The sequence below is a fragment of the Poecilia reticulata genome, chromosome 21, assembly GCF_904066995.2.
Source record: "Poecilia reticulata chromosome 21, P_reticulata-male-v2, whole genome shotgun sequence".
NCBI lineage: Eukaryota > Metazoa > Chordata > Actinopteri > Cyprinodontiformes > Poeciliidae > Poecilia > Poecilia reticulata.
Window position 1 is genome coordinate 13,388,557 of NC_088850.1, and position 14,175 is coordinate 13,402,731.

The 14,175-nt window shown below is 43.0% G+C and overlaps 1 protein-coding gene and 1 long non-coding RNA gene across 2 annotated transcripts in view; one reads left to right on the top strand and one right to left on the bottom strand.

The window, feature by feature from the left end:
* Positions 1-857: 857 nt before the first annotated feature.
* Positions 858-1,562, bottom strand: LOC103457631 (uncharacterized). The gene is made up of 2 exons (XR_532457.3): positions 1,007-1,562; positions 858-928 (listed from the first exon to the last, which is right to left on the bottom strand). It is a non-coding gene; the product is annotated as an uncharacterized LOC103457631 (long non-coding RNA).
* A 2,966-nt stretch (positions 1,563-4,528) lies between these two features.
* The window catches only part of xkr6b (XK, Kell blood group complex subunit-related family, member 6b), a 163,790-nt gene continuing 154,143 nt past the window's right edge, over positions 4,529-14,175 (top strand). The window contains exon 1 of the mRNA XM_081602846.1: positions 4,529-5,590. Coding sequence (XP_081458972.1) covers positions 5,022-5,590 — 569 coding nt within the window. The 5' untranslated portion in view covers positions 4,529-5,021. The remainder of the gene's footprint in view (positions 5,591-14,175) is intronic.

The following is a 14,175-nucleotide window of genomic DNA, read 5'->3' on the forward strand; positions in this document are numbered from 1 at the left end:
GACAGGGGCTCCGACAATGGTGGTGGAGCGGAGGGTAAGAGAATGATCTAATCTGTGTTCTTTGGACAACATGGCTCTGTTGGCACATTCACACCATTACCTTCATTCAGTCTACACCGTACATGATTTAGAAATGTGCAATAGAAACTGATTGTGAAATTGATGAGAATAATCTGAAACCAGTGATGAAATGTCAGAACAAAAAACAGAGTAAATATTTACACGGGAACAAATGGACACAAGCCACCTCTGCCAACTGTTAGGACTGAGGTCAAAGCTTTGCCCCATTTAACAACCAACCAGAAGTGCTACTGCCTGCTGCCCAACTCACAGCATGCAGCCATGTCTGATCATCTCTGTGAAGTGATGCGGCTCTGAAAATGAGATACCAGAGAAGCTGGCCAGCCAGTGCAAAATGTGACAGCTAAAGGGAACGCCTCAATTTCATTTTGCAATCCATCTACATTGTACTTCAAAAACATTTATAACAATACAGTAACACTATCATTTCTAAAGCTTAGTTGGATGTCAGTGAAATAAAGATTTAGAAATGCATTAAAAGTCTAATGGAGTTTGACAGGTGTTTGGTTTCAGCACGTTTGACGTTTCACAGTTGAAAGTGAAACATCAATTCTAACATCAATTCTATGTCTCTACCAAGTTTACACATCTAATTACCAAGAAGTCTTGCCTGTTCTTAGGAAAATACTTGAAAATCACGTCATTTTGACTCAGCCATGAAAAACATGAACGTGAACATCTCTGTGTGGATGCAAACCTTAACCCCACTCATCAGTCTCCAGGCTCCAACTGTAATGTTCAGACCTGAGGACCCGAAATCTCAGTCAGACACAAAGTAAAAATCAATAAGGTCTTTATTGAGGACCAGGTATAGGGACGGGGAACCACGAGCAAGGAACAGGAACCTCTGAGGACAGAGAAACAGGTTAGAGGGTTGTAGGTAGGAGGGGAAGGCCAAAAGTCTGTAAGGGAAAAGATCACTAACCTTCCTGGTGTTGTGGGGGATGAGGGATCCAGGTAGCACAGTGGAAGAGACAAGTGGCACACCTAGGGAAGGACAGGACTGGGAGGCACAGGGTTTAGGACAGGCAGGACCAGACAAACGTATCTGAGGGTTGGGCGAAGAGCAGTGGTCAGGTCACGGAAAAAGGGTCCAGTACTAGCAGGCAATCTCAGGCAGACAATATCCAAGGGCGAGGCAGGAGGCAGAGGTCAAAAGGCAGAAACAGGGTCGAGACCAGAAAACAGAAGCCAGTGAAGAATCCGACGTGGGCAAGGCAAGGCAGGAAAATCCAAGGGTCAAAAATGTGTTCGTGATCGTGGTCAGGTCAGGAAGAACGCTGGATATCTACTCACTCGGTGGCTTTCAAAAATCTGGCACCGTCTGCCTGCCTGAGAGCTGAATATAACTGCTGGTGAACAGGTGGAAGGCATGAGTCTGATTGTGCTCCAGCGCAGCAGCATGCAGGTGAACCAGATGAGCTTGATGAGGAGTACAGAGGAGAGAAACATAGCAGGCAGACGGGCCAGAAACATGACACTAACAGATTCAGTTCTAGGATTTAGCTTTGTTTGGCATAAAACTGTACAGCTGGCGAAACCTGGACGTGTCTTTAGCTGCTTTGAACATCTTTCACTTGTGAATGTCTCAATTGGTCTATAAATGGAAGACATTACTAACAGGAGTTATTGAGCTCCTTTTAACAATTATCTTGGTAGAAGGTCACAGTGCAAAGGTTCTTAACTGATGTGCTAAAGTTTATTTGTTAAGGAGTAAACGTACATGAATGAGTACAAATAGTCAAAATAGACAAAAGCAAGATCAGACCCATGATGCCTCAGAGAAATGCATGAGAGATTAAAGAAATATCTGCCAATGGGGTCCTTATTTGGTGCGATGATGATTAAAAAAAAAAGAAGAAACAAAATATTTTTGTTGTTTTTTTTGACATATCCCTTTTTACATCTCTCCTGAAAACGGTAATCACTAACAAAAGAACTATCATATGGATCATGTGCTTGACAGACAACCTCCTAAGAAAAAAAAAGAAAAAAAAGAAAAGGACTTCAAAAACAGATTGGTACAGGCGATGTGAGAACTACTGAAACAGACACTCTGCTCTTGGAGGAAACATTCAAAAACAAATTGAACTTAAAAACAAGGACTCAAAGCGGAAGCTACTGAAACTGCCAAACTTTGGGTAAGTAAGTAAGTAAGTAAGTAAGCTTTATTTCTATAGCACTTTTCACAGACCAGAGTCACAAAGTGGTAAATTCTGCTTTGCGAAATGTTGCTTTAGGCAGCAAAAATAAAGCACATGCGAGAACTAAAAGGTTACACAGTCTCATTCTTAAATCAGTACTATTTTTGGAAGATGGAAACTTGGCAGGAGTGCTGTGCCATTTAAAGAGTGCAGACATCTTTCACAAGAATACTTGGACTTCCAATCTTACTTCTCAAGAATCTGTACGCTGAAACATAAATGACATTCTTACAACACTGAGACGGGAGTATGCAACCACAACAGTCTGCTCTGCAAGGCAAAGACTAAGTTTGTGTTTAACGCATGGAGAAAACAGCAACAGAGAGCTAGACGGCAAACATACGTGGGATTACTGTTGTCCAAATCATTTTAAAAGCTGACAAGCGTAATCAACCAAGCATTCCACAAATAACCTAAATACACTATTGAAACAAAATTCTAAGTGTTAGTTCCAGCTTTTTTTGAACAGAAGACTTGCTTTAGACAGATGTTCTGATGAAGACAGACAGCGCAGACCGAAATTCAGTAAGCAATCTAGGAAAGAGGAACAACACTGATTTTCTGCTGACATTTTGCTCTCCCCATTCCAGCGTTGACTATAGGAGGCAGGTCAGAGCGCCTAGCTGAAACATAAATAAATGCAAAAATCCTATCATTGTGAGCTTGTAGTTTATTGTCAATTCCGTAACGCATTATCAACCAAGTTATCAACAGTCAAAACCCTGCTGGTTAAAGCAAAACTCGAGTACAATTTTAACGAGGATCTTCGGAAAACACGGAGAGCTGTCAGGGTTCAGCACCGGACAGCTCCCATCACACTCAAACAGGCAGAGCAGAGCCTGCTGAGCAGAGCACAGCGGAGCTGCAGCGAGGCTGAAGCGGGAATGAACCAATCAGTCTCATGCTTTATATGACCCTTCATGGCAGCTCTGTGGGCACAGTCTAATCACAGACTTACAACCCCTTTGCTCACCCCTGCACTACTCAGCAAAACCTGGAGATAGGAGAAAAGAAAAAAAGAAAAAGCTCAACAAGTCAGAATGTATAGTTTCTGATTAGATAAAACATAAATTTACTGTTAAACTGAGAAACAAAGCAACACACACACACACACACACACACACACACACACACACACACACACACACACACACACACACACACACACACACACACACATATATATATATATATAATAAAAAATGCAAGTTTCCAAACAAGCCTTATGCTCTGTCTCCGGTGCTTTGATAACCCCTGTATGAAATCTAGTGCAACAACAGACTTCACTAGTCATTTTATTAATAATTACTTTATTAATAAATGCTGTTTATTAGTAAATAGAGTTTAGTGTGTTTTATTCTCAGTATTCTCAGTGTAAATACAGTGTGTTTTTTGTTTTGTTTTGTTTTTTAAGGTTTTTCAGTGAACATCAATCAACAAGCAGCATCAGAATAACTAAGTATGCATTTCTGCAGACATTTATGCATTTGTGGAGACATTTACAAGAAGTAAAACAACTCCCCCAACCTTTGAACTGCTCGTGGAGAACTGTTCAGTCCATTTTTCAAAAATCAGACAGAGTACGCCACAACCTAAACTCCACCAACACCATGGCGTACAAGTAGAGAGCATTAATCAGAGCATCAACCAACAGTCCCATGATAACGCTGGAGGATAATTTGACAACAGAATAATAATTTGACAACAGAAACACATTTGTGTAGTAAGTATGAGGAAACATGGTGGGGGGCAGCAGCATTGTGAGGGGATTCATACTGTGAGCAAATGACAGGCAAGCAGAGCTGATGAGAAGTGGAAAAGAGCAAACGCACAAAAATCCTAGAGGGAAACCTGATGTAGATAAAAGAAATTCGGGTGAAGCTTTACGTTGCATTCATGCAACCAAACTAAACGTGTTGCATACAGCCAGAGGCACGCACACGTCTGGCATGTCAAAGCATTTTGATTTTTGTTTTGACACTCTGTGGTCTGTTCTCGCTCGCTTTTAGTTGCGCTTGTGACGTTTCTTCAATGAAAAGGGACGCAGGCTTGTAGGAAAACCCTTTGCAGGGTTTGCATTCCTTTCAAGCGGCAAGATTCCCGACAAAAGAATCATTCCGAAGTGTCACAGTGATGATTCTGCGTCACGCAGTCCTCCGACAGAAACTGTTTTGGGAGCCTCAAAGGAGACGCTAGATGGCAACCTAGCTGGGTGGTGGGTGCTGAATGTCTCTGTGTGTGTGTGATTGTGTGTAAGAGAGTAGGGAAGAGGTGGGGGGGATAAATTACGTCGGCGTGGGACAGTGGAGGGACTGACGGTCTGCTCATGGCAGCTTGCAGCTGGAGGCGAGCAGCAGAGAAGGAGAAGAACATAACCGAGCGGAATGGAAGAAAACTGAGCAGAGACGGTGTTGGACCACAGCTGGATGCGAGGGGTTCTAAATGAAAGTGTTTACACAGACAGATTAACGTGACCAGGTGGGGGATAGGTCTGCAGTGGAGAGGGAAAGGGGGGAGTGGGGGGGAAGGCGGGAGAGGGGGAGAGAGAAAAAAAAAGATGCGCTGCGTCTCCCGTGACGCTGGCGCGCAGTTTGGGGACGGAGTCCGCGGCGGCGACGCGCTGACACCCCGCTTTTAGATGGAGCCAATATTTGGGGTGCAGCAAAACAGGTGTCAGGGAAGTGTCGTCACGAACCCCGGAAGCCGGAGGAGGAGGTGGGAACATCAGAGGGAAAGATGGCAGCGAAATCCGATGGTCGCGGGGTCGTCACCGGTTTCGCCCAGCTGCACAACCTGGACGAAGTGGTGGGGACGGGAGAGGACGACGCGCAGGACGGCAGCTCCTTCCACATCTGCCACTGCTGCAACACCTCGTCGTGCTACTGGGGCTGCCGGAGCGCCTGCCTGCATTACCTCCGGAGGAAGGGGAGAGGGAAGGGGAGGGATGCGGGGCGACCACCGCAGGAGGAGCGCCTCTGGCTGGACTGCCTGTGGATCGTCCTGGCGCTGCTGGTGTTCTTCTGGGACGTGGGCACCGATCTGTGGCTGGCCGCCGACTACTACCACAAGCGGAACTTCTTGTGGTCCAGCCTGACTCTGTTCTTCGTGCTGGTGCCCTCGGTCCTGGTCCAGATCCTGAGCTTCAGGTGGTTTGTGCAGGATTACACCGGCGGCGGATTGGGCTCCGTGGAGGGACTCAGCAGTCGGAGGGCTACGGCTGGTTTCCAGAGGGACAGGTGCTGTCGCCTGTCTGTCTGGGTCTGGCAGACTGTCATTCACATCTTTCAGATGGGACAAGTGTGGAGGTAGGGCAAACTTTTAGCTTAAACTTAAAAAAAAAAAAAAATCTCATCAACTCCTTCAAAGAGAAGTCTATCTATCCTCCATCTCCGTCTCCCCCGCTGTCACCTGGTATAACCCGGGTCTTGTGTACATGACTTGGGTGAAAATCAGCACCGTAGTGAACCTCTTTACGTTCGCCTCCCAGTCTCCACTGCTGTGCACATGTCTGCATTTCGTTTCATGTGCCTCGCATTTTAACGCTCTCGGCTACAAATTCCCCGTCCTCTCGGGCTCTCAGGCAGACGTGTCCACACATCTGGATAGAAATTGCACCGAGATTGCTGAATGCGCCATTGCGCTGTGTGAGGAAGGGGGAGAAGGCGGCTATTTGTTCAAAAAAGAGGGCCAGCTGAAAGCTTGCAATGCGTGTGTGCGTTTGCGTATGTGTGCGCGCGTGTACGTGTGTGTGTGTGTGTGTGCGTGTGCGTGTGTGTGTGTGTGTGTGTGTAAGAGAGGGAGCGAAACGTGCTGTTCACATCACAGTGTACAGTCGCCTCGGTTCACCCCCTCGCTCCCATTCACCCCCCCCCTCCCCCCTTTCCCTCCGCATACACCAACCAGAGGCCAGACGAGCATCTGGTTTCACGGCTCGCAAAACTACATCTCTCCCCACAGACATGATGTCATCGACTCCTCTGCGGCGCTCCACAGACCTGACCCCCCCCCCCCCCTCCCCTCCTCCACCAAACTGATTTTTAAAGGTTTTCCATAAACGAAATCATGCGTCGGAGAACCTCGGAGACGCTTTCGTTCTGCGCGTAAAATGTGACATGCAGCGGCTACAGTAGTAAAATATGATGGTGAGGCTTCACGCTGTTTTTTTTTTTTTTTCATGCTGATCAGAGAGGAGCGAGTTGTTTTTGGTGCAGACAGACGCAGTGGCTGGCATTTAATATGGGGGGGGGGGAGGAGTGAAGCATGACGGTTGCCCCGAGGGGGGACTGCCAACGTGAAACACGTTAAAACAGCAGCCCGATATGAGAGCCAGAAGCAGGGGTCAGAAGATTTCATCCTGCTCTTTCGTATTTTATTATTATTATTATTATTATTATTATTATTATTATTATTATTATTATTATTATTATTATTATTTTATTTTTTATATTCATAATAATTCGATATTGGAAAGTGTGCTGTTCTTCCAGAAAGCAGGATTGATCCCCACTTGTGTTGCTGACAGCAGCCCCCATGCTCCTCTTCAGATAAATAGATTTTTGCAAACCGTGATTGTGTTTTATTCTGATGCATGAGAACGTTTGCGTCACTGGCCAAATGATTCACACGGAGTCCAGGAGTGAAACTCGCACTGAATGATCTTCCTCTAAAGGGGAAAAATGCCACAGGCAGCAAAATGCATATTTTCCTCATCCAGTAGTTTTGTGTTTCTGAGTTTTAGGTTAATAGGAACAAAAAAAAGTGCTATTTCCTTTACTTGCTCTTAAATGCGATTTACTCTTTTGCACTGGAGGTAAATTTAGCTCATCCTGCTGCATACCAAGCTGAGTTGGGTTTTCACAGACACAGATTTTCTCATCAGGCTTATTTTGAGGGATAAGCTATTGATCAGCAGTTAGTATATTACTTTTGTGTGAGCTTGTTTGTTCAAAACACTCCAGTTGCACTTGTAGAAATGCCCCACTTCTTTCATACACTCACCCCATCTCAGATAATACTAGGATTCCATGTTTAATACGTACTACAACGTAATATGGCATTTCTTGATCTTTGAAGCATCTGTGTTTAGAATAAACTGACTTTATTCTGTTATGGCTTTTGAATTTGGTGTCATCCCAACGCAATTGATGTCCTGCAACTGGTGCACCCTTGTAAAATTTTCACCCCTGATTTTGGCAGGATCCGGGATTATTTACCTGAAAAGACAGGATGATGTAGAGAGCCATACAACTGGTAATCTCCAGGATTTAAAGCAAAAAAAAAAAAAAAAAACTTGTTAGCAATTGGTAAGTGCATTTCAACAAAAATGGTTTTGGAGCTGACACAAAAACGGAAGTAGTATGCAACAAAAATATTAGTGTCGATGCATATTGAGAAAACAAAGTCCAGAGGAATAGACAAAACAGGAAGAACCTTTAATTCTAGACAACAGCAAGATCTAACTCCCTGGGAGCAAAATAAGGGATAACCCAAGGCGTTTTGCACAGTGCTGAACTGGGAGTGGAGTTGAAGGAAACACAATGTTAAATTCACTTCTGTTGAACAAAAACAAGTCTGAGCAGTGAAATTCTTTTCAGGATCTCAGGGAAACATAATGTGTCGGAGTGAATGCCGTGAAACCTTCTGAGGCTGTAATCAGGGATCCTCATCAGTCCTCTTTTCTCCCTCCTGGACACAAGCCATCTGACCACTGGTTTGCAGTTAAGAGTCAAAAGCTGCTCCTGTCAGCTTAACTAGTGTTCACAACCTCTGAGACCCTCTAGGATATCAGCTGATATGGGGATTATTCGACAGAGAGAGAGAGAGAGCGGGCAGGCCACCCTGCCAATATTGTATCATATTACAATGCATCATGGGATTTCATACAAGCTTTTATTTTAGCTTTGTGTCGTGCAACACTTGATTTGAAAACTTAAATCTGAATATTTCAACTGATGTGTTCACGTTGCTTAGTTTAAAAGACCGATTATAAAACCAGTGTTTAATAGACCAGCCGCTACAGCCTCCATTTGTGAAATATTTTCCCTCCATCAGTGTCATAAAGCAGGCTAAAGTGCTGACATGAGTCAAAAACAGCTTCCCCCATCATGTCTCATTAGTCAGTTCTACTTTTTTAGTCCGTTCAATTAGCTACTTTTTTCTCCCCCACCCCCCTCCACCCTGTGCACCTGAGGACCGGGGCTGATGGCAGAATTCACTGCGCTTGTCTTGCAATTATCTCCTTGTTAATTGTTGACAGAATCCCATCTGTAATCATGCTATGTCACCGGTTGCTACAGCTCTTTCATGTCCCTCCTCGCTGTGGACCGGCGGCTCTGCTGACGGTGTTAGGGATTCTGCTCAGGGACACACTGGATCAGACGTGCACAAAGGTCTCCTGGTGGTACGATGGACAGCTTAATCAGTGTAAGCCCAAATTAGCTTCTCGCTGAGAGAGGGAATGCATCCATCTCTCCTTACCCCTCTTTGAAAAATTTGGAATTTCTGTGTTATAGGGAATTCCCTGCCAAACACAGCTATGTGCATTGTTTTTGGATCTCTAGTTTAAGAAATAAAAGGTCAGGTGTTCAGAAACGTAATGTTAAACTGATTTTGTCTTATTGAAGCTTAATAAAAACAGTGAGTATTGTTTCTAAATTTTTCTGTAGGACTCTTCTCGTCGTTACTGACTTTTGAAAAACCCTTCCTAGAAATAGTCTCAGCGTATTTAGTTTAGTTTTCATGTGACACGCCCACAGAAAACGGTGCAAAATTGCAAAACGTGTAACTCGCTAACCGAGAATGCAAGGAACAATTGGCAAAAAAGGTTCTTGCTGTATACATATGGACACCACAATTCAGATTTTTTTTATTGGTGAAACATTCCCTTTTCACACTTCACAACATTATGCTACTTTGTATTGGCTTATCACATAAAATCCAATTCAAATATTTACTTAGTGGTCCTATTGTAATAATATATTAAGAAGTTCAAGGGGTAGGAATACATTAATAGGTAATGTAGGTTTTATTCACAACTGTCATTTTTCATACACAAAAGTGTGCATTGGGATTTGCTGGCCCCCAGGCAAGTCCAACGCTTGTCTAAAAATGATGCCATGACTCATTTCTTTTCAATTTGTCTGTTTACTGCTGCTGAAATGAGTGTGTAGGATTTGATTTACTGTGTTCATCAGAAATAATCAGGTTACTTGGTTTCAATATGGGCTATTTTGAAAGATGTGAGTTCATTTTATTATGTCGCGCTGTGCCTTAACAACTAGAGTAAAAGTCTGCATTATTGCTTTGGCGAAAGCATATAAATGATTATTTTTTCTTTTTTATGGCAAAAATAAAAAATAAATCCAAGCAAAATTACATTTATATCTGAGAACAAAAGCACATATAAACAGCTCCTCCGCATTTATTAGGATTCTTAGGAAAGTCATCTAAAAAGCCTCGACACAATGTATAATTTTATTACGTGAGCAAAATCTCACTCTGAAAAATTTAGAAAACAAAGAAATGTTTCACCAGAACTCTGGATAATCTTGACAGATTGGGAAAAAGGTCAACAATCCTTCTTTCTACATGTTTCAACCTTGCACTTAGTTTTGTCTTCACTAAATTGTATCCCGATTGAACACTGGAGATTATGTGGCTACAATAGGATTGTTTTAAAATATTATTTCATTAAAAAACATTTTTTTTAATATTCTTAATTGTGCTGGCAGTAGGTGTACATCCCACCCAATCATCCATGCATACATTTTTGGTTTTCAGGAATTCTCCAGTCAGAGATTAAAGGATTCCCCCTTCAGTAGTGCAGACTACCGCGGCGCTGCAAATCTGGTTAGTTGGATTACCATTTAATCCCACATAAGAGCAGCTCACCACAGATAAACTCGAGAAGAATCGCCTCACGGTTGACATCTGCTTCGGTTTGCTTGTCGTGCAAATATTAATTCAAGAGCGCAAAGGAGTCAACAGAAGCCTCTCTTGGCCGGCCGGCTGGCTGGTTCGTGTTTGCCAAGAAAGCTGTACTGAAGCAGTTTTGCAAGATTAGTGAGATAGTACAATGGCAGCTTTATGACTTTTCAAAGGAAATGGCTGTGAGGGTAAAAGTGAGGAAAGAAATGGGTGGTGAAGTGGTGATAATCCACATGCAGCGAGAGCTAAAACCAGAAAATGATATGATATGAACATCGCGCTCTCATCACTTGGGTATTTTTGGGAGACAGTAGATGACCCGTAGATGTCTTGATTTGCTTATCCTGGTGGTCAACAGAACAAATTACCTGCGTAATCTCTTTAAAACCATCTGTTTGTTTTGCAATTGCTCTGCAGAGCCTTACGGAGAAAAAAAAAAGAAAATTCTGTGTGCACTGATGTTTGCAAATTTTGCAGTTTGCCATTTGGTAGCATATAATCTCACTGCAAATACAAATATGCTTTTTAATCTTAAAGCAACAAAAAAAGATGAGCACAGAATGCAAGCACAAAAAAAAAAAAAAAAACGAAAGAAAAAACCCTTATCTTTATGAAGTTTTTCATTCAGCCCTGTCGAGTCTTATTTACAGACTCTGTTGTTGCTCCGGAGCCCACCGGCGTACGTCTACTCGTTTTCTCATTAGCGATGATAACAGAGAGCAAACCTTTAAAGCGGGCTCCCCAAGAAAACCCCCAATTATGTGACAGAGGAGCACGTCGAAATGTAAGAAAAGACAGCTTTCCTAGGAGCGTATTGCAGCTGGGGGTAAAGAGACGGAAAGCCATAAATGGCAAATAAATACGGGCTTCGGTTACTCAAGAAGCAGAGAGAAAGAGAGAGAGGAAGAGAGAGACAGATCTGAAAGGGGGAATTCAATTACTGTTTTGGTTTTTATGTCATCTCGGTTTGGGTTCAGGCTGGCTTCTTCCTCTTGAATTTCCCAGCATTGTGGAAAAAAACGGTTCGGTTCAGCTTTCACTGTTCTGCATGAATTTCAAGCTTTGCATCTCAAAAGTCAACGTATGTGTCTTTTAGTAACGCCTGTGCATCAGGGTGAAATCCTGCATAAATGACTCTTTAATGTGTTCAGCTCATTTCATTCTCATTTCTCGGGCAGCTACGCCTTCTGTCACTGCAGAGAGCTTGTACGGTCAGCGTAGGGTGAATGAATAAGAATGACAAAGGCCTGTGATGACGCCTGATTTAGCCTGCTTCGTAAGTAAAACAGATTTACCCTGCAAACCTTAAAGCCACACTGCTCCTGCTGCCTTCCTGCCCTGACCAGGAAAACATGCAAAGACACACCTAGGAATTCGAAGCACTTTTGCCAGATGGGTTTCAAAATTATGTCTGCATCTCAGTGGTATGTATGAATATTGTACTCCAGGGGGTGGGGAATAAGAGAGCATCTCTTTTGTATTACATTCTTCTTTGCATACAGTTTCATGGTTAGTATTTCTGCAGATACACGGAGACACACATCTTAGCTGAATTCTGCATTTTCTGATGGATCAGAGAAATATTATGGGCCACGAACTCCCCAACAGTCGTTTTGTATTCTCCTTTTGCAAAAATCGATCTTCTGATATTCACAAAACAAAAAGGATTTTATGTTTAAGTAATGTTAGTTAAAAAGTTAAGACTTTGTCCTTCTCTTTTGTGGAAAGAGAAGGAAACTATGTTAGTAACTAACTATCTTAGTTCAAATGTTAGTTCAAGAAGCAACATTTTATGCGAAGACTGTAAAGGGATCTTATATTATGCAATGTTATGTCTGACATATTGTGAGTCCTGCACAAGATGATGAGAAAGAAAAGACTACAATTCTAACTTAAAGTTGGAATTTCCAAGTTTTAAGTTACAGAAATCAAGTACAGTCTTGATCATGAGGCACGCACCTCATGGCCGAATTCAGCAGGGGTCAAGCAACCTTTTAAAATATCGTGCGTGGAGCAGAAATTCACTGTTTATTTGCATGTCTAACAGTTTGCATTGACAAAAGCAGCTGCATTTGACTGAAATGCACAATAGTCTTTGAAACCAAAATTGGGAGTAATAGTTGATTGGTGACAATCAACTATTACTCTTTTTTTTTTTGGATGGGGTAGGAGGGTATGATGTATGGATGGAGCAAATTGCAGAAAAAGTTATTAGAAACTGTCATTGTAACCTACTAACGATTTATTGACATTAAGGTCTTTTGTTTGTTTGCTCTACCTTGTTTTGTTTGGCAGCTGCAACAAATTATCGCTTCAGTTTTCAATCCTTCCAACAGCTCTCAGTTACTTCAATCTGCTCTGAAAACACAAATCCTTTAAATTCTCCCAGAACCCCTGAAGCAGCTTTTGTTGTGTGATGTGCATGTCTCTGTTTAACTGTACTTTATATCATTATTTCCCAGGCCCAGAGGACATCTATTGTGAGCTGAAATACACACACACACACACGCACACACACACACACACACACACACACACACACACACACACACCTACACACACACTCACACACACGCACACGCACACACACACACACACACACACACACACTCACACACACACACACACACACTCACACACACGCACACGCACACGCACACACACACACACACACACACCAAACCTATACTTCATCTGGAGTCCTCTCAGCCTAATATTGCTTTTGTAATATAAATATATTTCTCCTTTTTTTTTTCCCAGAGAAAAGGTTGGGGCTTACATTCCCAGATGAACTATTTGGGATGATCATGTTCTCTCTCTCTCTCTGTGTATTCTCCCTCTATCCATTAGCGGTGCTCATCAGCTCAAGTCGCCGCATCACCATCTGTCTTCCCTGCAAAGTTAACATATGTTTTTATTTTTATCCCTCCCTGTCGCTTACACCTATTAATGTTCTTAGGCTCCTCTAAAGCCTCCATCCATCTTGGGCGGAGGCACCACACTGTGCGTTCCTCTGTGTCTTCTTTGTTCTCTGCTTACTGGCTGTAGTTAGAAGAATGGGCCTCTCTGTGCTGTGAGTTCCAAAACTGTGTCCCTTACTGCTACTTAAAGTCATCATGCTACCTCCCTGCCCTCCATCTTTCCCTTTATGTCTGTGTGTGTGTCTCCAAGTAAAGCTGCACTTGACCTCCATTTCTGTCAAGGAAAGTGGAGCATCTGGCTCCTGCCCCATTACAACTGAACTTCTCCTTCCTCCCTCATCCTGCTATGCCACACATCCTCTCTACTCCCTGCAGAGCCCCGCTTTCAGACAGAGCTCTCACGCGCTGCGCTCGTTTCTCCGCTCGCTAATGCTCTGACAAAACGTCTCGTTTCTGCAGGAGACCTGCTCCATTTCAGCTTACGTTTTAACCTGCGGCTCCACGGCTCTCCTCTCGTTCCGCATCCCGTTCATTAACACTCGAAGCTGTTCGTTGGCACTCGTTTGGGCTTTTGCAAAAGGAGAGAATGCAGTGAAGTGAGCCAGTGTGAGTTCAGCAAGAGAAGAACGGAGAGTTTCATGTTTAATTGTAACGTTTGACGTAACGCAGATCGCAGCGGGAAACAAAACCTCCACAATGCATTCTTTAAATATGAGTATATCTGCAGTAAAAAGAAGGTTCTGCATGAAGCAAAACATATATCATATGCAGTACTGCTTATGTTACGTGAGACAAATAGGCATTAAGAGGAATATATGGCAGAGGAAGCTAACAGTAGGGTTCCAAGTGTTTTTTTCTCAAATTGCCCAGTGGTACAAGGGCAAGAAAAGCATATGACTTTTTCTACATATAACTGCAATCTTAATTTAATGCGGGAAGTTATCAATTGTTCCCCATGTTAAACCACAGCTCATTAGTAGAAACACAACAAAGCAATTAAAGGGCCTTTCAAAAGTGTTCATACATCTTGAACTTATTTAAAA